Source organism: Amblyomma maculatum, chromosome 9 (assembly GCF_055883805.1).
Source record: "Amblyomma maculatum isolate TAMU_Amacu chromosome 9, ASM5588380v1, whole genome shotgun sequence".
Lineage (NCBI taxonomy): Eukaryota > Metazoa > Arthropoda > Arachnida > Ixodida > Ixodidae > Amblyomma > Amblyomma maculatum.
Genome location: NC_139352.1, coordinates 81110508 through 81136358, shown reverse-complemented (window position 1 = coordinate 81136358; position 25851 = coordinate 81110508). Strand labels below are relative to the sequence as shown.

At 49.2% G+C, this 25851-nt stretch overlaps 1 protein-coding gene across 1 annotated transcript in view; it reads right to left on the bottom strand.

Moving 5' to 3' along the window:
* Window positions 1–13607, bottom strand: part of LOC146179570 (uncharacterized) — a 149486-nt gene extending 135879 nt beyond the window's left edge. The window contains exon 1 of the mRNA XM_084579228.1: window positions 13206–13607. Within this exon, the coding sequence (XP_084435354.1) occupies window positions 13206–13221 (16 nt within the window). The 5' untranslated portion in view covers window positions 13222–13607. The remainder of the gene's footprint in view (window positions 1–13205) is intronic.
* Window positions 13608–25851: the final 12244 nt, after the last annotated feature.

Here is a 25851-nt window from a genome sequence, read left to right as displayed (position 1 = left end):
TGATGATGATGATGATGAACAAAAGAATTACGCAAGCATTTCTGCGCGTTGCTATTTTGATCGGTCGAGTCGCGCACTCCAATGGCGGCTGACGCGCGACATTTCAAATGGCTCTGGCAGTTAAACCTCTCTCGCGTCCGGAGAAGTAGAATGGCGTTATGCCCTTAGAGCTTGCGTGCGCGCCCGATCGCCCCCAACTGTCACGTTGCGGCGCGAGCGCGTGCAATAACGCGAGGCGTCACGCCGGCTCCCGAGACAATGCGTCCTTGTTTCTTTTTCTCTCCCACTCATTTTCTCTCCCCTCCTCCTCCGCCCGCCTGCGCGCTCTTCGCGCCGCTAAAGAAAACCGCGCGCGTTGTTGCCTCCGCGGAAGGAAGGACAGACCGGGTGGCCTTTCGTATATGTGTTCCTCATTGAAGGCCGAAATTCGCGACACTTCCATTCATGAAATGCTTTTATCAAATTATACATTATCATCCCGCGAGGAAAAGTTAAAGTGGCAGTAGTAGTAAATGACTTTTATACGATCAAAAATCACAGGCTGAGACGTCAACCGCCTGAGTCGACGCTGTTCCGCCCCTTGAGGGCCTGCCCAGTCGAGCCAGATGGTGATTTAAAGGAAAGGGGAGGATGCCAACTGATCAACAGTCGGAAGAGTGGAAAATGGTTTTTTTTTTTAGCTTCCCAAAGCGACTCAAGCTATGAGAGACGCCGTAGTGGAGGGCTCCGGATAATTCCGACTCCCTGGGGTTCTTTAGCGTACACTGACATCGCACAGCACACGGGAGTGTTGATTTTCGCCTTCATCGAAACGGCACCGCCGTGGCCAGCATATAACCTGGGTCTCCTGCAGGTCAGTAGCCTAGCGCCCTATAGCCGCCGAGCCATCGGCGATGAGGTAAGTCTGTTTCAGTAGAACTTGGTGCTGGGTTCTGCACACTTGGCACAACGAAGCCCGAGCAGCCGTTTATTCCGGCACTGACGTCATTTCATAGAAAAGGGACACGAAAATGAGAGCACTGGCACACAAACGAGCCGATAACACAACGAAGACCAGTCGTCACACCGACCGTGGTGAAGACAGCGAAGGCGCGCATAGCATAAGTGTGAATGCGAGAAAGAGTCCGAGAAAAGCTTAGTGGTTGTAAACAAACTCTCTTCAATTTTGTAACAGTGCACGCCCGTGGCGGCTTTGTGTCCGTGTAGCATTCGGCTACTATTGTACAAGCAAGCGGTAAAAGGACGCGGCAGCTTCGTTTCGAATGATCGGACCGCAAAGGACCACTGTGCCCTAATGTCAGTGCACGTTAAATAACCGCCAGGAAGTCGACATTAATCCGCAGTCTTACACTATAGGGCGTTTCTTTCTCCTCATTTACCCCTTTCATCAAATCGGTGTTGAGGTGTCCATCGAAGTTCGCCTTTCATTTTTACCTGGTAAGAAATTTTCCTTTTCAGCAGTATACACTATGCGAGTGCTACAAAATACGCAAGCACAAGGTGGACAAGCTAGTACTAAACATGTGCGTTACCCATAAGCCGTCATCGAATCCAATATTACGCGGCAGCCTAACTTCCTTCAATATTGGCGTGAGGAGGTAGTGCGCACGAGCAGGAAGCGATGCCGAATATATCACGCGATTTCGCATCAAAACTGTGACGCAAGCGTTCTTTGTTCATTGCTGACGTCATACCGTTCCCAGTTAGCATCTGTCGGTCAAGTTGGAGGCCAGTTTCCGAGAGGGATTCGAACCAGTGACACATGTACAGTCTTTGTCAAAAGTATAGAGCCCAGGGGGTATGCTTCTGAGCCACTTCGAGCAGCTTGTAATGCATTTCCAGCGTTCCGAATATCTTAATGTTAAGAAGATTTTTGTCCTACCCTATCCAATGGGAATGACCTCCACTAATGCTAAATCAGCGCCACTACACGGCTCAGAAGCAAACTCCCTGGGCTCTACAATTTTGACAAAGGCTGTACTTCCAATTGTACGCCGTTAATTGTAAGTGTAGCTGTCCACCGTGGAATGGGACAGATACTGCGTCCTTCATTCTTTTCTTCAAACGCGACCAATTTTTATTTCGGGGAAGGCACACTTTTCCAAGCTTTGTGCCAGCCTCTCAATGCTAAACCTCCAGGCAAAGGCACGTCGAACAATGCTTTGGCGCGTTTTGATCGGTCTAAGCGGACTTAAACCCCTGCTAACTTCCTTTGTTGCCGGATCTCGGAGACTACGCCTCATAAAAAAACCGCCGCCACCTTATGTCCTGCGAAGTGGGACCCTATTGATAATCCTCTTTCGTCACCTTCAGCAAAAGACAATTTTCCTGTATGTACAACTTGACAGCCATCGAGTTGATACACCGAATTTATGCAACGTCCACTTGGTGGAGATTAGTGCTGTGTCTTTCAAACTGCAGGTTTAACCTTGCAAATTATATAATTGTATCGCAGAGCCACTGGTGGTGCTCTGAGTGTTTCACATGATTGCTTGTTTTGAGCGAATATACGCACAAGTAGCGAATACTGTAACCAGTGTTCGCATTATCACGAGTGTTCGCTTCGTATTCAATTCGATTTGCAGCTATAGGCCATTCGAGTTCGATTCTTTGGCGAAGCTGCACTATTCGTCGTCGATTCTGTCTGGAAAACAGTACCACTGGCACAACCATGCATATACGTAATAGTCATTTACCATTTTCTCTGTTTTTTTTGTTTTGTTTTTTATCACTGACATATTCTGCAGCTTTCAATGGCCCGATTGCACGAATAAACATCGCTCAGATAGACGAGTTCACCGATCACTGCAATTTATTCCTTATTCTTGCCAAAGTAGACGACTATTAGGCATTCGAAGATTAGTAATCTGAGACAATACCGTGGCAACTCGTTTCCGTCAAAGGATGTTTAACTACTGCTCCGCTGTTTAGAATGGCGGGGCATGGGTTTTGCTCCAAAACTGCAGTGCAGGAACCGACTGTTCTGTGCCGGCTACAGCATCGCACTACAGTCTTCAGCTTTTCCTATTGCTTATGGGAGAGCTCAGCACATCTGATTGGATTGGATTTCGGCGTTCCAAGCATATATACGCTGCAGACTATTGACGCCGTAAAAGAGAGGTACGATATATTTTCGACCACCATATACAGGCGCCTTAAAAGAGCACCGAGCTCTCAGTGCGTGCTGTTCGCTTCCAGGCTGCTTAAGTTTATTTCCTAGTGAGTGTATTTTTTATATTCCGTTATATATCTAAATCTAAAGCTTATTAGTTGCACGGTAGCACCGCTTCCTAAGCAACCGCGCATTACGAACAAGTGTACCCTCCCACGAGCTGAAAGCGTGCTAACTTTAGGCGCAGTCCGCCATTGCACGGGCGGTACAAAGTACTGAGCCGTTGCGAAAACGGTGCAGCTACAGACTAAAGAGAATGACGGTACGCGCGCAAACGTTTGCTTCCCCCGCATTCTCGATAATTGTCACATTACGCAATGCTGCCGCCGACACTCCTCTCACACGGAGCCGAAACAAACACACACACTCTCTCTTATTCTCTGCCACACGCCATCTGAATATAATACTGTGCAGCAGTGTGAAAGGTATAGGCTGGCGTCAACCAATCGCCAGACTAATTCGAAGACTTGTCCTCGCGATTTACCTCCAGGCCTGGATGCACCAGCCAAATGCGAAAGCTGTAACGACAGAGGTTCGGCCAATCACAATTGCCACGGTACGTGGGCTCGCACGTGTATGATGTCAGGCGCGTATACACAGCTTAGTTTCCACAAGGCTTCCGTATAAGTGCATTGTTTCAACGAACACCGCTTTCGCTGTGCTCTCGGTCCACCAACATGGCGGCGGCGGGTACGACGTCGGCTCAAGCTGACGTCACACTACGTATGACACCTGCGCTACACCTTGCGTAACGCTGAGCGCTTTTTAGCAAGTGGAGCTCCCAATCTGGGCTTTTAGAAAAACTAGGGCCCCGAACAGTCTGCTAGCACCAGCACAGACGGACAAGTAGTACACGGTTATGTTGAGCGACGTACAACGTCGGGTCGTTCGTGCTACGAACGACGGTGCCGGGTCCCACCTGCGACATCCTGTTGATGCCGCGCCGACATCGTCGCCGCCATGACACACGCCGGCTGCAGCCGCCGCAATGGCGCCCAGGCTTAGAGGGAGAGGAAAACAGAAAGGGGGAGAGAGAAACTCTTCTGTGAGCCAGTTTTGACGTCCCTGTCACACGTCGCTGCCGTGACAGCGGTAGACCGCACATGTCGAGTCGACGAAGGTTAGGTAGCAAAAAAATAAAGAAATAAACAATTAAAAAAAAATGAAAAGAGAGCGAGAGAGAGGGCGACAGAGACAAGCAGGCCTGCAGCTATAGCTCCGTCTTTCGCCATTAACGCGTCCTGTCCCCTGGACTGTCCCATCACCTCCTCTACTCCCACAACAGCACGAGGCCATTTTTGACAGCTGAGCGGGCAGATGAGAAAAAAAGATATATGTATATGCCACGCACGGAGTGAACAAGCATTCTTGTCGAGTACAGAGACGGGCCAACTCAATTGCGTAACACCGAGCTTGGTTTTGACTGTGAGCTTCGGGATTCCTGGAATCGTTCACGGTGCTGGACCATCGAAAAGCGTGGGGAAATTCTATTCGTGTGCATATGTGACAAGTGACTACGCGAGTGACGGAGTGGAGCAATAAGTTAGTGGTGGCGAGGAGCCTGTAAGAGACTGGCTCTGCCTGAAGAAGCAGTGCCTTGCAGTGAAGCAATGGGTGAATGAACGCCCGAGTGACAAACGGAGCGATAAACGGGCTGGTGTCTCGGGAAGTGACTGAGTCAACAAGAGAGCAAGCGATCGTCTCTGACAAGCGATATTTACACCAAAGAATCCTATCGAACTGAAATTTCAACTGCGCCTAATACAGCTTGCACAGTGACACACACGCATGAGTGCGAACGGAAAGCAACAAAAAGATGGAAACGCTTTGAGGAAAAAAAAAAAGACCGCGTGTGCGGTTGTTTAACGGATATCCCTCAACCCTTCACACACCTCAAGTTTCTTTTTCTTTTTTTCTTTCTTTTTTTTTTTACTTTTGAGCAATAAACTGAGCGACGAGAAAAGCTGCGAATAAGCTTGAAGTTCACAAATTAGACCACGTGCACATAATATCCAGACATAACAGTCGTCGGCTGTCGTCCACTCGCCCGTGACGTCTCCGGATATGCCTGTTTGTTACTATAACATCTAGCAAATGTATTACAGGTCGCTGAATCCACACCGTGCTTATCCAGCACGCTCACCTAAGATATCGCGACATAAACGTACGATTAATATAGAGCAGATACATATGCCAGGAAAAAAAAAATAAAAAAGAGGTTTGATAGAAATACAGAACCTGCACTGCATGAGAAATGCGAAAGTCTGAGCGTCACTGCTGCTGTTGCACGACACAAGACGCGTCATTTTTTTTTTTAGTTCTTATTCTTATAGTTTCAGTAGTTATTCTTATATAACATTTATTTCCCCCAACATCCTCACGCCAGACAAGGTTGCGGGCACGTTCGCAGGAAGTCGCTGTATAGAGTAGCCTTTTTCTTGGAAACATCCTACCATGGGGATCCAACTGCCTCATCTGTAAAAAAACACTAAACAATAGATCACGTATTTTTGCACTGCGGGGAAGGGGCTTATTCCTGGGACGTGCTACAAAGAACTATTGAAAAAGACTTACCGATCAACTCGGTTTTTGCCTACAGATAATGGAGATGGTTGCCCTTTTGATTTAGTTATGCTCGTGGGCGTCCATTGTACATGGCGCTCTCGAATGGCCGGGTATATCACTGTGATACTTTCGTGAAAGTAGTCACATGTTTATTAAGGTTTTGAAATTTCAACAGGTGCCCCGGACTGGTTACCAAGGTTAGAGCCCTTGGTTACGCTTAGAGAGTTTTTAGTATGTCAAAGCCCTACTCGTAGGAGTTGGCGTTTTTCTTTTTTTTTTCCGCAATGTATTTTGATATATGTATTTTGAGGTCTGTTAAAGCCCGGCAATAAATAAAAAAAAGTCGGCGTAGAATAGTGGTCACTGGTGAGTGCGCTCGATGATGGTTCTAGTCCGGGTGTACACACGCATTTTTTTATTACTATTAACGATGGACAGTTCGCGAACACACGCGGTGGTGCCACCCTCTGGTGACACACTATTATATCCACACGCCACTCGTGAGGCATGAAATGCTGTCGCATTAATGATATACTAAGGTTTCGTTAGACACGCATTTGCAACACGCATTTACGCGTTACTGATTATATCTTTTTCTTGTTCTTGTGAAAGAAGTCTTATTACGAGCCACGTCTTATCACTTTCAAATTGTCGAGTAGCCCAACGAGACCATAACTTCAATAATATACTGTCCAAGTTTACAGTAAGTGACAGGCCGCGCTAAGCCCACGAAACCAAAGAAGCATCTCCAAGAAATGACAAGTGCAACTACTACCCAACACTAGCATGCGACTTTTCACCTTAGGTCCGCAAACACAATCTGGAGTGAAATTTAATGCAACCTATCGTTTCTAGTACAAAAAAGATATACACCACGAAACAGCCAACACTTAACTACCCGGATGCGTTTGCAAACGACCTTCACCCAAAGCTTTTGACAGCCGCCACAGCGGAGAAAGTTTACGCGCAAGACATGGCTGGAAAGGTGCCAGCCTAGGGAAAAACTCTGCCCTCTATCGAGCGGAGATCGGAGATACGAAGTGGCGCTGTAAATAACGAGGTAGTTCTGGAAGGGGTGATCGCAAAAACGGGCCAGTCTCGGCCTGGTCGTAAAAGCGCGTTGAAAATTCGCGAGGAAAAAGTCTCGGGACAATCCCCACGTTTGCGAACCGGGCCGCATCGAGCGGTCAGTTCAGCACAGTCTCAACCCTCAATGCATGCTGTGTTGCCTCAACGAGGTAAATATGATCGAGCGCTGCGGATAGTGTGCGCACCGAGTACTTTTTGTTGATATATTTGTGCGCTTGTAATTCATACCCGTCTAACGGACAACTCAAGAGAGTTTCGACAGAAGTTGACCGCATATTGAGTTCCCTCACCTATTATTGACAAAACCGCCGTGAATCACCTTTAATATGCGTGCATTGGGCACTTTTTGTTGATATCTTGTTGCCGTGTTATTAATACCCGTATAACAAATAACTCAACAGTTTTTACAGAGCTTCAAAATACAGAGTTCCTTGAACGAAATATCGGCAGAACCACTGTATATGACTTCCAGCAATAAGTTCATTTAGTAGTGGCTGATATCTAGCTTATTTGCATTGACGTCAGTCTAGGGAAAAAGATGACTCTAAGGTAAGAGTTTGGACAGGAGATGCATGAACGGTGTTGAAAGTCAGTCTCACAAATATTCTTCAGGCGCGATTTAATTAAATCTGCAGCTCCAATTCACAACTGATTGACTTAAATGCACCGGCACAGCTTCATCTAAATGACAGCTCCCAGGATAAGACAAACGGCCGATGCATCTGAGCCCAGGTGTATTCTCTTCTTTGTTGAATAACAGGCGTTGTTAATGTAGCCTTTGCCCTTTTTGCTGCATGAAGATATTAAGGGCGACTGGCGTATGTACAACGTGGTACATGACAGGATCTTGCTGGAATTACTTGGGCAATCTGGCTATAGTGTTCGTACCTGTAGATTACTATTTCAGCAAAAAGAACTGTCGACACAAAAAAGAGTAAGAGCTTGGCTGTCAAATGCCAGTTGCTATGCTGAGTTTAAGACGAACAGCAGCGCATCGCTGAAAGACGAGGCGCCACATGCTTCAAAAGTGTCTAGCGTTGCCTAATGTCATTTTCGGTAAACGAACCCCCTGCGAGCGTCAGACATTTGCAAAGACGCAGTACTGCGAGCGAGAATGACACGAATTTAACCCTCGCCAAACTTTCAGTGAAGCTACTGCGCTGCCTTTTTAGCAGGTGGTTTTGAATCGTCGCATTCCGAGGAAACCATTTACATAGAATGACTTTCAGCAGACGCGTTCTGAAAGGCCCGGTAAAAGCGAGACCTGACGCGTTGGAAATAGAGCGAAAGGAAATAGATAAAGATATAACACTGCCAGCTGCCGTCAACGACAAGTTCTTGATGCACGGATAGACATATGTGCCCACACGTGACCCTCAGTCGCACATGGAAACAGCAAGTTCTGGCTACAACGAAACCCCTTTGTGCGAATAACCGCTTAGTACGAAACCTTCCCCGGTCCAGTTATACCATGACCCACCTTTGGAGTTCACCGTAACGGCATTCTTGGGAACTCTAAGTGCAGCAGAATTTGGGGCGCTTGTGAACACATTAGAGCTGTAGATGTGAAAATTTAGCGCAGCTGCTTTAAACGAAGTACGGCTTCTAACGAAACGTTTTGGCCACTTTGTACTGTCTGCTCTCAACGAGATCTACGCAACACTAGGAATATTATGGCATGGAACGGCATTGTTTAATTTGAGAGTGAAGGAAGTACGCGGTGTCTGTGAGATATAAGAGAACGTACGACGTAGATTCCCGACAACATCTGATATATTAGCGCCGAAACCGAGTCTAACGCCGACCACGCCAATAGAGCTCGACGAACCTCACTTCGGCGACATTTCCAAAGCATGCACGCTTCGACATTCCGTGCCCGAAGCAGCGCTGTGTGTATTAAGAGTGGAAAGCAAATGTGACGCAGCTGCGCCTGGTGCAGCTGCGTTTCGAGGGCGAGCACATGAGCGCGATTCAGAACACGTTGACAGCGGCAGCACAGCTGTCACGGCGCGCGCGAAGTTCTCCGATTAGACAAGTCAAGGAAGAGCAACCAGAGGCGCTGCCAGTCACCGAATGCTGATGCGGTGAACTCGAACTCGGTTATTTCGAATTTTCGGCTAACTCGAAGTGATGCATCGGATCCGTCAAAATTGAGTCTTTTAAAAAGCATCTTTTAATTTGAACTTGATTAAGCGAAGTTAGGGTATTTGCAACGAATGTTCAGCACGGAGTTATAATTTTCGACCTACCGTCCCAGCCAACGCCGCTTGCGGCGGGGGCTGGCCAGCCAACGATTTTTATGTAGGCCGTCATTGCACCCGCCACTGCTTCGGTGGTGGACGACGGCTGTTGTTGCGGCGCGCGTATTTCTCTCCCTCTTCTTTTTCTTTTTTCTCTACTTTCTCTCTTCTGTCTGCACGAGGCAGCGGAGGCGGCTCACCTACAGAGCCAGTAGCAGACCCGTGCATTTTCTTTTCCTTCTTCCTACAAGCCACAACAACCACAACGAATTAGTGTGCACTAGTACCGCTTGCCTTGGCTTTGCACGGTTTGTCTTGACTTTCCATGCCTTTGCCCGATTTGAACAGTTGACATATCGCACGATGTATGCTGGCCAAATTGGCAGAAGTGACAAAGATAGAAATCCCCGCTTTAACCAGGATGCCTGCATGACCTATGAGTAGCGGCTCTGACTCGTGGTTCCAATGCTCCCTGTGGGTTCTATTCTCAAGTCAAAAGAGCTGTCAAAGTTGTCAGCTACTTCCATTTCGGCCATGACACGTGGTCTTGTGGCGTCGCACAACCTGCCGACCAATCGGTGCCGTCCGCACAGGTGCAGAGTGGCACACAAGCTCGGCTTCCTGCGGTTTGTCGAAACCATGACAGCATGCTGATTACGTGCTACTTTCATCTTCGAGGACATGCTTAACAACGCACTTTCTTCTTCTCTCACACAAGAAAAGAACGCGTTTCCTTCCAAAAGACGAAATCAAGTCCACACTGACATAACCGCGAGCCACGGAGGGCGACCGGCTTAAGTTCGAAAAGATTCCCAGGAAAGGTTAAAGGTTTAACGCAAGCGTGTCTCCTTCAGGCCACTACCTTCATTGGAGGAATGCTAACGTTGAGAGGAGGAAACAAATCGCCCAAGACTGCAAACAGGCAGCGAAGATTCGGCGTACCAGTCGATTTAGTTGCTTCGTTTCGAAGCGACGCTGCCTTAATACTCGCCTCCTGAGGCGGGTATTAAGGCAGCTTGGCTCGCGACAACCTGTCGCGATCACAACGTTAGAAAGGTCAAGACTGCACAATCTGCCATTTTGGTCGGGGCAAAAGAACGCGTCGGCGGGTGACAAAACGGCCTGGACATGGCCTTTTTTAACGGCTGTGACCTGAATCGATGCGAACCTTAGTGACATCTTGTATCTATCATCCACACTGACATTGTCAGAGAAGAGCACAGTTCGAAAACCGTTCCAACACAATGGTGGTGGTAGGTAAACCATGCAGCTTGCACAGAAATGAAGATAACCAACAAAAAAGGCGAAAAGAGATGGACGACATCCGAAAATGTTTCGACGCGGGCTGGCGTTTGTCATGAAGCGAACCACGTCGAAATTGGAGCACAAAGGGTTGTTTGCGTGTTGCTGCTGCTACCACGACAGACAAAAAAACGAAGCATCAAATAAAGGATCGAACCGGGCAACAATAATACATAATAAATGAACGAATAAATAAAATGACAAAATGTGATCACTCAGGGAAATAATATGAACGATGATGGTCGAAGCGAGGTCCCTTCACAGCACGCGCGCATTCCCAAATACACGCAAGAACGAAAAGAAAAACGGTATCCACACCGAGTTGACAAGAAACACTAACTTTGACGTTGACGCACGCTGCTGGCTGGCGATCCAATGCCAGCGATGGAGCAACTCAGAAAAAGAGACAACGCATAAACGCAACGTTGCGCACACGATACAAACGTAACAACAACAAAAAAAACGCTACAAAACGGAACAGATAAGGTGCAAACATAACCGATCCACACGAGCAGCAACACTCAGAAAAGCAACACAATAGAAACGCTAAAGAAACTTCACACAGAAAACGCAACAGGAACACAACAGAGACCGGCGCTGCTACGCGAAGAAGAGGTTCGCCGCGTCGCCCCCACTTCCCGACATGCTTTCCGGCGGGCGAGCTAGCGCTGCTCGCGCGCGAAAACGCCAGATGCGCGCTTCGTATACGCGAACGGCTATAAACGTCGGGCGGAAACGGCGAGAGAACGGCGCATCGCCGGACCCCACGTGCGAGGCTTCTCGATGGTCGAGAAAAAAAGAAACTAAATCCGATCGTCAAAGAGGTAACGGTATAGGTACACAGGCGGGAGCGTTTATGAGATAAAGTCAAAAAATAAAGAGCCACGCGGACGCAACGTTGAGCGAACGTATACAGTGTTATTGATTACCGTGCTGAACGGCGACAACAATAGCGGCCATTGGAAAGTTTGCGTTCGCCCAGGAAAAACGTGCAACGAAATGACAGGCCGCGCTGCGACAATCGTATGCATATAACCTTCCGACGGCAGCTCTCCCACAGTGTTTTTCTTTTACCTTCTCACTTCTCCAGTGGCACATAGTGGGCGATACGAAGAGTACGCAGTGCAACGATTACAACGCCGAAGTGGTTTCAGGAAGCAATTGGCTGGATCAAACAAAATAAAGCTAAATTATTGGGTGCGGAGGAAGCAGCTCAAGCCCCGAGACGCTGTAATATGGGAGCTAAAACGGGATATCACTGCGGTAATTCGCGGGAGAAAAAACGTTATGCGTTGACCCCTGCGCGACTTTGCTTTGCAGCGCAGAGGAAGATTGTAAACAACGCATCAACTCCGATATCATCCTGAACACGCGCACGATTATGTATTAAGGAAAAAACATGGCATCTAGAGCGGCATGCCCTCTATATTACCTTTGGTTTATGAACCGCTCGAGTTTCTTATATATCCAACAGAGCTCTAATACACCGACTACCCAATTGTCAATTACATATAAACAAAATAATGATTTGCATCTAGTATGATTCTTTTAAAAAATTATGTTATCTTGAGGTAGGGGGAAATGCAAGCGAGAGTAGTAGCTCGGAAGGAATAACGTCAGCGCCGTCAGAGAGCTCGGGCTGATAGCAGGAGCCCCCTATAGATATGTTCCTAGCCTACAACGCGTACAAGCAGGAGCCAAGGAAGACGTTATAAAGGCTGGGAGAGGAGGAGGGAGGTGCCTAGGGTAAAGAGCGGAGAGGTGCAGTTGTAGATACAGCGGACGCAGCACTTTGGCCAGCGAGTCGCCACGACCAGCCCGCAGCGAGATAGCAAGACGCTGTCCCTCTTCTTTTGCGTCACAGGCACACACGCCGGCGTGCGACGCGGCGTCAGGAGAGCTGTCAAGGGCAACGTGGCGACAGTCCCGGCGCTCCTCCGCCGCAGCGCGCGGGGACGATGCGACAACCGACAACGGAGAGTGGAGGAAATGAAACGAACTCAGAAAACGAGGAAAAGGAAGCGCACCGTCTCCCCCCCCGTTTGTATCACACTTCTCCTTGCCGGAGAAGAGAAAAACGGCAGAAAAAATATCGACCCAGAGACATATCGCGGAAGCCAGGGCTGCACCTCTTTTGTTTTTATAACCACAAATTTGTGCGTGCGAGAGAGATCGATGTGCAAAACGATGCAATGCAAAGAAACTCTTAACGCGTGCGCCATGTGACCACTAGCCTCACGATCAAACAGCTATTGAAGTCGCAGCAACGGATATTGCAGAAGGGGGGAAGTCGGAAAAAGGAGACGACAAAATAAATGACGCACTTATTCAACCGCGGCTGTCGTCGTCGTCTTCGGTTTGGGAGCTCAGCGAAAATTAAAAGCAAAAAAAAAAAAAAAAAATCTGAAGATGCACACGTCTTACAAATTATATAGACGCGGCATTTGTTTGGATATATATTACCCTTGACACGGAAACACCACGCTGCAGCGCGGCCTAGTTGTCCTCCTCAATGTCGTCCTAATGTCAAGCGTCAAAGCCGGATGACATTTGGCGCCTCGCGCTTCTCCTGCGACGCACAGGAACGGTTGAACCGTTAACCGCGTTAATCGCTTTAAATTACAGTAGGGATGGCAGCGGGTTGATGAAAAAGACGGTTAGTAACCTACTCTCTTTTTTTTTTTTTTTTTTTCACAAGCCTTCCGCAAGGAGCGCAGCGCGTGGCAGTTGCGACGTTTCGAACTTGACAGAGCGGCACGTGGTCGCTCGCGCTATCGCGTTGCCGTTACGCGAGGCCAGCCACGTTGTCCACGCGTTCCAAATCTTTCGCCACTCACCTCTCTTGGACTTCATCCTGATGTGGCCCGGCAGTGCGGCGGCGACGAAGGGCCGCAGATGTCACGGACTCTTCACCCCAGCGAATGCTACTCCCATGTCGTGTGATGTGCTGCTGCAACGTCGTCTGCAACCCGCTGGACCAGAGTTGTCAGGCGTCTGCTACCGAACCTCGGTTTCCGCGGCCGTTGGCGAGACGCTCCTCTTTCGGCCAATCCAGGGCGGCACACGCAAACACACACAACACACGAGAGACAGCAGCGACCACGAGATCGGGAGAGCAGGGCTGCGCGCGGTGCAAACGTTAAGGCGGTGAGCGGCGCCTGGCGTCTGCTGCTTCACTCGCCGGTGCAGCGGCGGCGGCGTGCGCGGCGTTGCGCCAATGTGCGGCTGCTCCCGCTCCTTGCGCCGAGAGCGCCGCCGAACCACGATCCACCACAGCGCCAGCGGCGAAGCCGGCTTTTTCGCTGGCTCCGCTGCTGCCTGCCAAGCGGGTGAGCGTACGGCGTGAGCACACCACACTCTCTGCACTCTCTCGTGTTTCCCGTTTCTCGCAGCAGGCGGAGGTGGTGGAGGGAGGACTGCTGCTGTTGCGACGCGGCCGGGAACAGACGCTTGCGACGCTAGCGACGCCGCACAGCGTAGCAGACGGTGCAGCGGCAGCGCAGCGGATTCGCAACAGGTGCGCGCCCTTCTCCGCGACGACCACGTCGTCTGCTCCGCGGGCCGGCGCTAGCAGACGACGCGGCGGCCCCTGACGACGCTGACGCCGGCGCCGCTGGCAACGGAGTATGTCGACGGAGAAGCCTACTTTCTGGATCCGCCACTCGTGTTCTTGTGCCTCCAACTCATTTCGGTTCGCACTCGCATTTGCTTCCGAATGAAATGGCTTGCTTCTACGCCAGAAGTGCGGCAAGAACTGGACGACTACATTCGGTGTTTACGCATTATCTGTATACCATCTGGGTCTGCTCGAAAAAAAGGTGTGTTGTGCTGCCAAGTTAACTTAAGCACGATGTGAGAGCTTCAAAATTCCTTAAATGCGGAGTCGGTGTCACGGTACTTAGGACAGCATTTTCGGCAAAAAAAAAAAAAAAAGAAGCAAATGGCGAGTGCTTCCGGCAATGTTTATTCGCTGCCTGCCACCAACCCTAATCTAAAACCGTTGCCTGCCACGCTCGCCGCGCGTAGCCTAGAGAAATGCCCGCCGACAGCGCCGCGCGACGGGACCTGTCCTTGTAATCTGTGTCAGCGGACACGCTCAGACTGCTTTCGGTCGCGTGCGAGCCGCGTGAAAGTCTCTCGCTTGTTGACGTCACTAACGATAATGTGGGTCAGATAAGCACTCCGTTGCGGCGGCCGCCGCAATGAGTGAACAAGCCAGTGCGGGCACAAACTTGCATTAGCGCTCATATGGAGTGGCCTAACAATAAACTCACATTTGTGCTCAGGAGCAAGGGCGTGTATACAGATTCTGCTTATGTCAGCCGTGGTAAGCCTGCGGTTTTGGAAGGGCATAGTCAATATATACGGGCACTTTATACTTACTTTCGTTGCATTATGCTGCATGGAAGATAGCTACATTGTTTCGAGCGTTTTAGAAAATATCTGACTTCTTATGTTTATCGCGTTGCTTGCACAACTTAACTTCGTTTTAGTTGAACGTACAACTGTACGTAAGTATTAAGATCAGAAAGTGGTACCGTTCTCATTACAGAAAACAAAAATCCTTATGACGGAATTGTGAATATCGATTTTAATTTCGCCTCTACAAAGATAAAGAAAAAAGGAACCTACTCTGCGTTTTTAGATATTGACCTTAGATGAAGTTGTGTTTCCTAATATGGAAGCATGCGAAATCCAAAGATTATTCATGTCAGCGCACACTGGTCCAATATTGCGAGATATCCGGGAAGAAGCATAGATACAGGGCTTTGTATTGATCATTATAAACATTTCAATCATTTACTCATCTTGACATTGATGCTACATGTTAAAACTGTAGGCCGATTAGAAGCGATCGAATTCAAGCGATACATAGTGATCCGAAGGCGGTCTATTTATTGTTGCCTAAATGCTACTTCAACAGTCTGTCCGTAATAGTGTAGTCAGGTTCCAGAGCTTCAATTACCCAACGATTTGACACTATCATAGCCTTGCCATTAAAACACCGCAACATGGCAGCGGCGCGAGCATGAACTTTGCAAGTTGGTTTTCCCGCATTATACGTGTGCACTTGCCATCGTGTCTTTCAAGCCATGTGACAAAACGCGCTTGGAGGCTTCAGTTTATGCCGTGTGCCACATAATGCAGGAGCTTAAGACTGTGTGTGGGTATATGCGAGATTAGATAGGCAATGATTAAGGAAGGAAGCGTCATTTCGCAAGCATCGCTATATTGCAGAATATTTGAAACAATTAAATTATTATTGATGTGCTTGGATGTATTACATTTCAATCGTATATCAAAATACGAAACTGCGGAAGATTATGAGCAGTTTACATTATTAATTACTCTTAAATCATTATGTCGCCTAATGTGTTCCACAAGGCTGCATTCTCGGTGTTTTTTTTTTTTTACTTATTCATATTAACGATCTAGCAACTCCATCCTGTGTACGCTGGCTATTGATGGCTAAATAATTTACCGTAAGATTAAATCGACCTAGATAATGGCGTTCCTCAGCAGCAGGATCTTATTTTATTTACAGGTGTGGAAATTGTCTTAATATGTTTGTCCTCTCCTAATAGTAATAATAATAATAATAATAATAATAATAATAATAATAATAATAATAATAATAATTGGTTCACAGGAAATGCTGTTGTGGCTGTAGGAAGAAGGAAAAGAACATGCACGGGCCTGCTACTGGCTCTGTAGCTGAACCACCTCCGCTGCCTCGTGCGGACAGAAGAAAAAATAGAGAAGAAAGAAAAAGAAGAGGAGAAAAATATGCGCGCCGCAACAGCCGTCGTCCACCCCGGAAGCGGTGGCGGGTGCAATGACGGCCTACAACAGATGAAAAATTCGGTGGAAGGCTAGCCCCCGCTGCAATTGGCAGTGCCCTACCTGTTCCAGCCCCATCAGGGCCAGGATCAGCCCTGACCTACCTGTCCCAGCCCCACCAGGGCCAAGATCAGCCCCAGGAAATGCCCCCGCCGCGGTGTTGCAGTGGTAAGACGTCCGACTACTGTGCCGGAGTACCCGGGTTTGATCCCGATCACCGGCGGCTGCGTTTCGATGGAGGCGAAACGAAGAGGCGTCCGTGTACTGTGCGATGTCAGCGCACGTTTGAGATCCCCAGGTTGTTAAAATTGCTCCGCAGCCCTCCACTACGGCTCCTCTTTCTCTCTTTTCACTCTCAGTTCCACCTTCCCTTACGGCGCGGTTCAGGTGTCCACAGAAACAAGTGCGACAGATACTGCACTTTTCCCTTCCTGTGAACTACTATTATTATTATTATTATTATTATTATTATTATTATTATTATTATTATTATTATTATTATTATTATTATTATTATTATTATTACTTTATTCACAGGAGCGGAAAGGCCCAGTATTTGTCGCACTTGCTCTGTGGACACCTAAACCGCACAGTAAGGTGCGGAAGGAAGGTGGGAGTGAAACGGGAAAGAGAGACAGAAGCGCCGTAGTGGAAGGCTGCGGAGTAATTTCCACCACCTGGTTGATTGATTTATAGGAAGGGAAAGGCGCGGTGACTGTCTCACTTGTTTGGGGATCTTTAACGTGAACTGACATCGCGGCGGGGGGAGGTGGCGAAGGGTGGCAGTTCCTGGCCCTACGGGGCTGGGACGGTAGGTCAACGCCGCTTGCGGCGAGGGCTAGCCAGCCACCAAATTTTATCTGTTGTATGCCGTCATTGCACCCGCCACTGCTTCGGTGGCGGACGACGGCTGTTATTGCGGCGCGCGTCTTTCTCTCCCTCTTCTTTTATTGCGGATGGATGGGTGGACTAAACTTTAATGTCCAACAGATAAGGTGATCTACCCACCCCCCGACACGCAGGTCAAGGGGCGGGTGCCGCCGCCTCAGAGGCAGGCCGGGAGGTCTTGGGTCCCAGCAGCCTCTTCATCCAGTTGGACGAGTAGGAGCTGGAGCTCAGGGTCCGAGCTGCGCAGCAGGGTCTCCCAGGTGTCTCTACAGCCTATATTGTTCGCCCTCCTGGGAGAATACGGGCATTCCCATATTATGTGGTCGAGGGTCCCTCTCGCCCCACAAAGATTGCACTTGTCACTCCTAGCCTCAGGGAACATGTGGTTCGCAATAACCGGGTGCGGATATGTATAAGTTTGCAGTCGCCTCCACGCCACTGCTTGTCTGCTGTTTAATTTCGGGTCTGGTGGGGGTACCAGTCTACGATCCAATCTGTAGTGATGCGTGATCTCCCCATATTTTAGCAAGCGCTCTCCGCTTCCTCGGTCATAAGTGGCCCTGTAGCGGCTCGGTGGGCCGCCTCGTTGCCGGGGACGGCTTCATGCGCAGGAGTCCAAATTATTTGAATTTTCCTATCCAACTTTTTCTGGCCTAGGATTCTGGTTGCTAAGGGCGAGATCCTGCCCTTGCTAAAATTTTGTATGGCAGTTTTGCTGTCACTGATGACAAACTTCGCTTCCGTTCCGACGCAAGCTAACGCGATCGCAGTTTCCTCGGCTATTTCTATGCTCCGCCCGCGCAAAGTGGCAGCTGTCACGGGATTGCCCCGGCCGCTGACGACCGTTGCTACCGTGGAACTGCCACCACCTCCCGCCGCGTCTACATAGGCCACCTCGTGTTCCGCAATTTCGCTGAATCTAATTTCTAATGCTTCGGCTCGTTTTTTCCTCCTGTCTTTGTTATATTCCGGGTGCATGTTTTTTGGCAGCGGGGGAATCACCAAATTTTGTCTGACTTCTCTAGCTACCTCCACCTTGACCGTGGGACCCCTATCCGGATTTATTCCAACTTTCGTCAAAATGACTCTTCCTGTCTTCGTGGTGCTAAGTCTCTCAATTTGAGAGGTTCGCACCGCTTCCGCCAGTTCTGCCCATGTGTTGTGTACCCCTAGAGCCATCACTCTCTCTGTGGATGTGCATATGGGCAGTCCCAGCGCTCTTTTTACGCATTTTCTCATTAGAGACTCAATTTTTTTCTTTTTCCACCGCTTTCAAATCTAGATACGGCGTTGCGTAGCTCACTCGGCTGAAGATGTAGGCCTGTATCAGTTTCATCAATTTTTTTTCCTTTAACCCTCGGCCTCTGTTGGCCACCCGCCTAATTAGGCTCAGGGTCTGCATCGCGTGATTCTCCAGCCTCTTGATGGTCTCGCCATTATGTCCGTGTGACTGGAGAATCAAGCCCAAGATTCTGATTTGCTCGACTATTGGTACCTCGTTACCCGCCACTTTAATTTTAATCTCCGACGGTGCCTTGCACCTTAATTGCTTCGGATTGTATATAAACAATTCTGATTTCTGCGGCGAGCACGCTAGGCCTCTCTCTGCCGCGTAATAGACTATAATGTCGGTGGCGGCTTGGAGCAGGTTTTCGACGCACGAATCACTTCCCCGGTTGACCCAAAAGGTGATATCATCCGCATATATACTAAATTTTAATCCTTCGAGCTTTGCCAATTGCTCGGGGAGTTCCCTCATAGCCACGTTGAAGAGTAGGGGGATAGCACTGATCCCTGGGGCGTACCCTTACTCCCTAGCTCTACTGCTGAGGATTCCAGCGTCTGAAACTTCATGCAGGCCGTTCTACCCGTCAGAAAGTCCCTGATGTACCGATATGACCTGGTACCTACATTAATCTTGTTCAGCCCTTCCAGGACCGCCTCATGTTTTACGTTGTCGAAAGCCTTCGTGAGGTCGAGCCCCAAAATTGCTTTCGCATCTTTAGACTTTGAGTCTATTATGTCATGTTTGATTTGGAGCATGACGTCCTGCGTACACAAGTGAGGACGGAACCCGACCATCTCATGTGGCCACAGATCACCCTGCTCCATGAAACTCATCAGTCTGGTCTGGACGACGTGCTCCATCAATTTCCCCACGCATGAAGTTAAGGAAATTGGTCGTAAATTTGCCAGTTGAGGAGGCTTCCCTGGTTTCGGTATTAAAATAATGCTTGCCGTCTTCCACTGTTGTGGGAGCTCGCCTTTTTCCCAACATTCCTGCATATACTCCGTTAGATACCTAATGGAGTCATCATCTAGGTTCCTGAGCATTTTGTTCGTTACTCCGTCAGGGCCTGGAGCCGACTTCGTTTTAAGTCTTACAATCTCCGCCCTCACTTCCGCTTCTGTGATGGGGGCGTCCAGCGCCTCGTTAGGCGCTCCACCATAGTCAGGAAGTGGGGTTCGTGAAGTTTCCCCCACATACGTCTCAATTAATTTGCTCATGAAATCATCATCGTTCCCTTCGAAAGCGTGCCTCGTTTTTGCCAATCTTATACCAGATTGCGTCTTCGAGTTGTCTGGGTCCAACAAGTGCCGGAGGAAGCTCCACGTCTTGGAGAGGTTCATGCTCCCCTCCATTTCGTCACACTTGTTGTCCCAATTTTGTTCGCATAATTTGAAAGTATAGTCCTCGATTTCCTTATTATGTCGCGCAATCCTTCTTCTGAGGTTGCGGTTCCATTTCTGCTTTTTGAGACGACGCTCCATGTTCTGCTTAGCTTTCCCACATATGCTTTCCCGCAATCTCCGGGGCGTTATCACCTTCGAGCAATTTTGTTGCCTCTCTAACGTCCGATTTGAGCGCCGTCGCCCATTCCTCGATGCTTCTGATGGGCTCTAGTTCCTGAGCCCTCCTGATATCTCTAAATTCATCCCACTATCTCTAAATTCATCCCACTCAACGACGGCCGCGGCGCGCGAGCCCGGCGTGTTTTAACGCCTTTCCTCAGTGTGGAGACAATTATGTAGTGGTCGCTGCCAAAATTTTGATCCGAATTATGCCATTCTAGACCTTTTACGTTTTTCGAGAATGTCAAGTCTGGGGATGTATCCTTACTGGCGCTATTGCCCACCCTCGTTGGGCTCTCGGGGTCCGTGTGCAGAGTGAGCCATAGGTCATGCGTATCCTCCCACAGCTGTCTACCTTTTGGGCACTGGTGCGGGTACCCCCCTTCCTGGCGATGTGCATTAAAGTCCCCCACTATCAACAGTGGCTGGTTGTTTGAAATTTTGAGGGCCTTGCGAAGCAGAGCTCTGAACCTCACCTTCCTTTGCCTGGGTGAGCTGTATAAATTTAGAATGAATAGACTAGGGTCTTTCTGTTTTCCGGTTAAAACTTCTACAAACACATTCTCGATCTCTCGAGACTCTAGATCGTGTTCAATGGCTGCAATGTTTCTTTTCACGAGTGTTGTGACCGAGGATTTCTCTCCCCTGCCACTATGAAATTCCTGATATCCCGACAATTTTGCGGGCCCCCCGGTTTCTTGGAGAGCAATTGCCAATGGAGTCTCATCTAATAGCAGAAGGTACTGTTGCAGAATCGGCCGCTTGCGCCGGAAGCCGCGACAGTTCCACTCCTAGATTTGATTTTCATTTGCGCGCCTGGCCATTTTGCAGTTGCGAGACGACCTGTTCTATATTTTGTTGCCACCCGTTTATGGAGGCCATCTCATTCCTTAACCTTTGGCATTTCTCGGCCTGTTTCTGAACTGCCCCGAGGACAGCTTGAATTTGGATGTTGATATGATTCATAAATTCACTCATCTTGGCATCTAACCTTTCCAAATTTTCCATCCTTTTCTCCATAGCCTGAATAGAGTCGGTGTCTTGAATTTTGCGTTTCACCGGTGGTGGGAGGGACGGCTCTGTGACCATCTTATCCTGTCCCTGCGGCTGTTGACGTACCGCTGGGGAGGTCGTTTGTCTAATGGGTTGTTGCGGAGGAGGTGTTGCCTGCCTCTGTGATTTCTTTAAGTTTTGGATCTCGGACCGCTGCGATTCGACTATCCCCGTTAAGTTTTCGATCATTTGCTTTAATTTCTCAATTTCCTCGTCTCGTTTACCTCTGTGATTATTTTCCTGGGAGACCTTGCCCGCAAAACTCACACCCTTACGTTCCTTGCTCCTACCTCGTTTCCATGCGTTGGCAGTATCCCTTGAGCTTGAGCGTCCCCTGGACTGGCTCCTGGCACAAGAATCGGAGCGTTCTCTGGGCGGCGGCGGTGGTCTGCCTTGTTTCGTTTCCAGAATCGGGAAAGAGTCCTCGCGGAATTTGAAGTCTTCTTTTACTTTCGGTTCGCTTTTTCGACTCTGATGTCCCCCACCAGTCGTCGCTGCATGTTCCATCTTCTCCCAATGTCGCTTCTTCACTTCGTAGGGAGTGCGGAAAAGTTCTCGGCACTTGGGGTCTCCTAGTGCATGGCCTTTGCCGCAGAGCTGGCATGTTGGTTCACATTTGTGTTCTCTTGACGGGTTCTCGAGGCCGCAGCCACGGCACTTGACGTTCGTCGGATCCGGGCACACGTCCTCGCGATGACCGAATCGGCCACAGGCGACGCATACTTCGTATTTTTTGCGGTACAGCTGGCACCTGTGCGGCGTCCCGTTGAGATAAATCCATCTTGGCACTTCTTTCTCTTGAAGACAATGAAGATCGACTTGAATCTTTGCCCAGCCTGCGGACGCCTCGAATCTCGGGGTTGTCCTTGCGATCTAGGCGGTATAGAATTTCTTCGACAGAATATCCGAGCGGAACCCCGTGGATGACTCCCTTGTCGCAGTGCTCGGGGGTGGCCACGTAGGTGGAAGTCTCCACTTTTTCACCGTCGAACATGAGGTGTTTCACGCTCACGTACTTCAGCTTCCTCTCCGTAGTGATGACCAGAACGGAGTGCTGCTTCATATTTTGAATTATTATATCTTCCTTCTCTTCGCGTGGATTGATCCCCGCCGACATTTTGATGATGTCAGTGAGATGTGCTGTTCCATATTTGGTAAGCCTGAGTAGGCCTCCACGAGGTCGGAGAACAATTTTCTCGGCGCCATCTGGAATGCGCGTCTGCTGACGCTCGATCGACTTGGCCGCCATTTTCCTGCGTGCTTGCTTTTCCTGGGCTCGCTGTTTCGCAGTTTTCTGCCCGCTCTTCTCTAGCGGCACGTACCTTCCTCCTTCGCTCGTGAACCATTGTCCTGGCTCCGAAAATTCATCCGGTGTAATCGTGGTTCCTTCCACAATATCCATGATTCACAGCTTTCGCACGACCACGAGCGGCAAAAGATCCCCCGGTAGGGACGCCGTGGGCCCGGTCGGCCGTTTTAGTCTTAGCGCCGTTAAGCTCAACTCAGCTACGTGCTGCGTCGAACAAACAAAGTCAAAAAATGGCAAAATAAAGTCCCACTTGCCGAAAAAATGGTATCCTCGTGGTCCTCTTCTCTTCTGCCGTCGATTGAGCACAAAAGCCAGGAAAGCAAAATCGACAGGCTGCCGAAAAAGCCAAAATTCGCGGAGCCCATGTGAAGCGCGTCCGCTCGCTTCGGCTCTCCACGTGCTCCCCCTTTATTGCGGAAGCAATACTGCTAGCACTTCGAGCCTTTGGCGTGTCGTGGCGCCTCCATACATGACCTTTCACGTGACCGTGTGACGTTACGCCAGACCGAGAGACGGGGCCCCAGCTCGCGCCATCGGATGATGGCGGTGAGTCCTTACAGAAGCCGCAGCGGTGACGTCACGTCATTTTCACGTGGCCGTGTGACGTCACGCTAGACCGAGGTTCGGTGGTGGACGACGGCTGTTGTTGCGGCGCGCGTCTTTCTCTCCCTCTTCCTTCTTCTCTTTTTCTCTTGTCTGCACGAGGCACCGGCACAGTAGACGCCCGACTACTGTGCCGGAGTACCCGGGTTCGAACCCGACCTCGGCGGCTGCGTTTCGATGGAGGCGAAACGAAGAGGCGTCGTGTGCTGTGCGATGTCAGCGCACGTTAAAGATCCCCAGGTGGTCGAAATTACTCCGTATCCCTCCACTACGGCTCCTCTTTCTCTCTTTCCACTTTCACTTTCACTCCCACCTTCCTTCCTTCCCTTACGGCGCGATTGCGGTGTCCACAGAAAACAAGTGAGACAGTTACCGACTGATCGGGCTGGTGCAGGTGGGCCACCGCTGCTTGCAGGGGGGGCTGGCCTGGCACCGAATTTTTATCTGTTGTAGGTCGTCATTGCACACGCCACCGCTGGTGGTGGACGACGGCTTTTGTTGCGGCGAGCGTCTTTCTTTCCCTCTTGCTTTTCTTTCTTCTCTATATTCTCTTTCATCTGCACGAGGCAGCGGAGGTGGCTCAGCTACAGAGCCAGTAGCAGGCCCGTGCATTTTCTCTTCCTTCTTGCTATAGCCCCAACAACAACAACGCAGTAGTCGGGGCGCAGCCGCCGAACTGGGCGCAGCCAAGGGTATTGCTTTCGCAATCTTCCAGGCTTAACCAAGCTAAGCCTGCAGCCAATTTTTCCTTCTCTACTTTCTCTTGTCCGCACGAGGCGGCCGAAGTGGCTCAGCTACAGAGCCAGTAGCAGGCCCGTGCATTTTCTTTTCTTTCTTCCTATAGCCACAACAACAACAACATCGCACAGCACGCGGACGCCTCTTCGTTTCGCTTCAATCGAAACGCATCCGCCTTCGGTCGGGATCGAACTCGAGTACTCCGGTACAGTAGTCGGGCATCTTAATCACTACACCATCGCGGCGGGGCCCACTAAATATAACATATTGACTTTCAGGTGTAAATATACTAATTCCGAGTTTCTCTTGCCTTTTACATAATGAGCATCGTCCTACAGATACCTGGGTATTCATTTAGCATCAACTCCTATCTGCATGTGCTACAGAATCCCGCTCACTTGATTATCGCCGCCGGAATCTTAAAAAAAGTGCTTGCATGTCCGCAAACTTGTTTACATATAACCTATGTGCGTCCCCAGCTCGAATTTACATTTTCAGTATGGTCACCACGCCAGAACTACCTGAACACAAAACCAGAACACAAAAACAGAGCTGCCAGGCTTAGCTCCAGCAACTTTAGCCGCCTTGCAGAGTATATGAAACGAAAGAGAACATATCCCACCTTTAGACAGTCGTCGCCCAGTTTAACTTCTGTGTGTGTTAAAGTGCGTACACACCGATAAGCCCTCGCCGCTGCCTCGTAGCACTCCAACGCACAAATCTACAGGCACTCACACAATTATGTTAGTTTTTTGTCTCATCTTTGGACGTATAAAAGCCAACTCACCCGCACTCCCTCGCGCTGTATACCCCTTGAATTACCTTCCTGACTCAGTTTCATCTTGACTTTGCTTCATTCCGTGATCACGTGCCCCAACTTGGACTTCTAAGACATTCCTCCTCCATTATTGCGCGGTGCCAGCCTCTCGTTTTGTATACATTCTTCGTATTTTGTATGCATCTGGTTATACCCTATTTAGTGGTAACCGCGTATAAATTCTGCTGTTCGTTGGAATTCTGTTATGTTTTGAAAGTGTGCACTTGCTAGTTGCTTTGCTTATTATTAATCACATTCATTACATATTGCAATCCTCCCCATCTTACGCAATGCCCTTCGGGGCATATGCAATAAGTAAAAAAAAATTGAACCAACAGCTTAAATTATTATTGGTAATCTTATAGCCGTGGCGCGAGTGCATGCCAGTGAGTGTACGTCGGATGCCATTGACGGAATCATTAACGACATCGCGTGATACCCTTAAAGGCGCGGAACCTAGGTGTCCTCTAATTTGACATGTCTACACCTACCTTGAACTTGGCTCAAAATGTGACCCCGAGGTTTCGCCCAGACAAAACAATTACTCAGGAACGCTCTTGCGAAATCATTACAATGATTATGGGTCCTGACTATGCATGATGTCTGTACATAGTCTGCACCTCACGGTGCTTTACTAGTACTGAGTAATGCTATGCTGCACAATGTATATGATAGCGAAGTGTCCGGTCATGCCATCTGCCATAAGGATGCCGGTGGGGAAGACCGCGATGTATATAGCCCTAGTTGGCAGGTGCAGTGTTACTGACCTGGGGTCTAAGGATCATGGCGGGTTCGATTCCCGTCTCAACTAAGTAGCCTAAGCTAGCATCTCATGCAAATTTGGTTATGACACGCGGTCTCGTGAGGTCAGATAAGCAGATGATTAATCAGCCCCCTATCATCTGATTTATTTGTCTGCATGCCTCGTGAGGAGGGCCGCAAAGACACATAGACACGCCACCTCCATGCTTGCAACTCACTCAGCCATGCATCATCTGCCAGAAGCGTGCTGTGTATTTGCTCTACGATTTTTGTACACGTCCGGCCAACGCCACTCACATAACTCAATAACTAGGGATACATGCCCTGATTTGACTTTTGCCCGCAATATTCAGCACGCCGACTGGCTTAATACGCAAGGCACCCTGGGTAGTGACCATGGTATTATTAATACCACTACATACACACGGCCCCTTAAACGCCCCAAACTACAAGCGCTTCATTCTGATTGGACGAAGTTCCATGCGACACTTCCATCTATTGACATTGTTCGCTTGGGATATCACGAGTGGGTGACCTCTCAATGACAACCCTCCGCACTAAAGAACAATGCATCCAGCTCACCGACTCCACCCCCAAGTAGACAGCCATCTCCTCCATC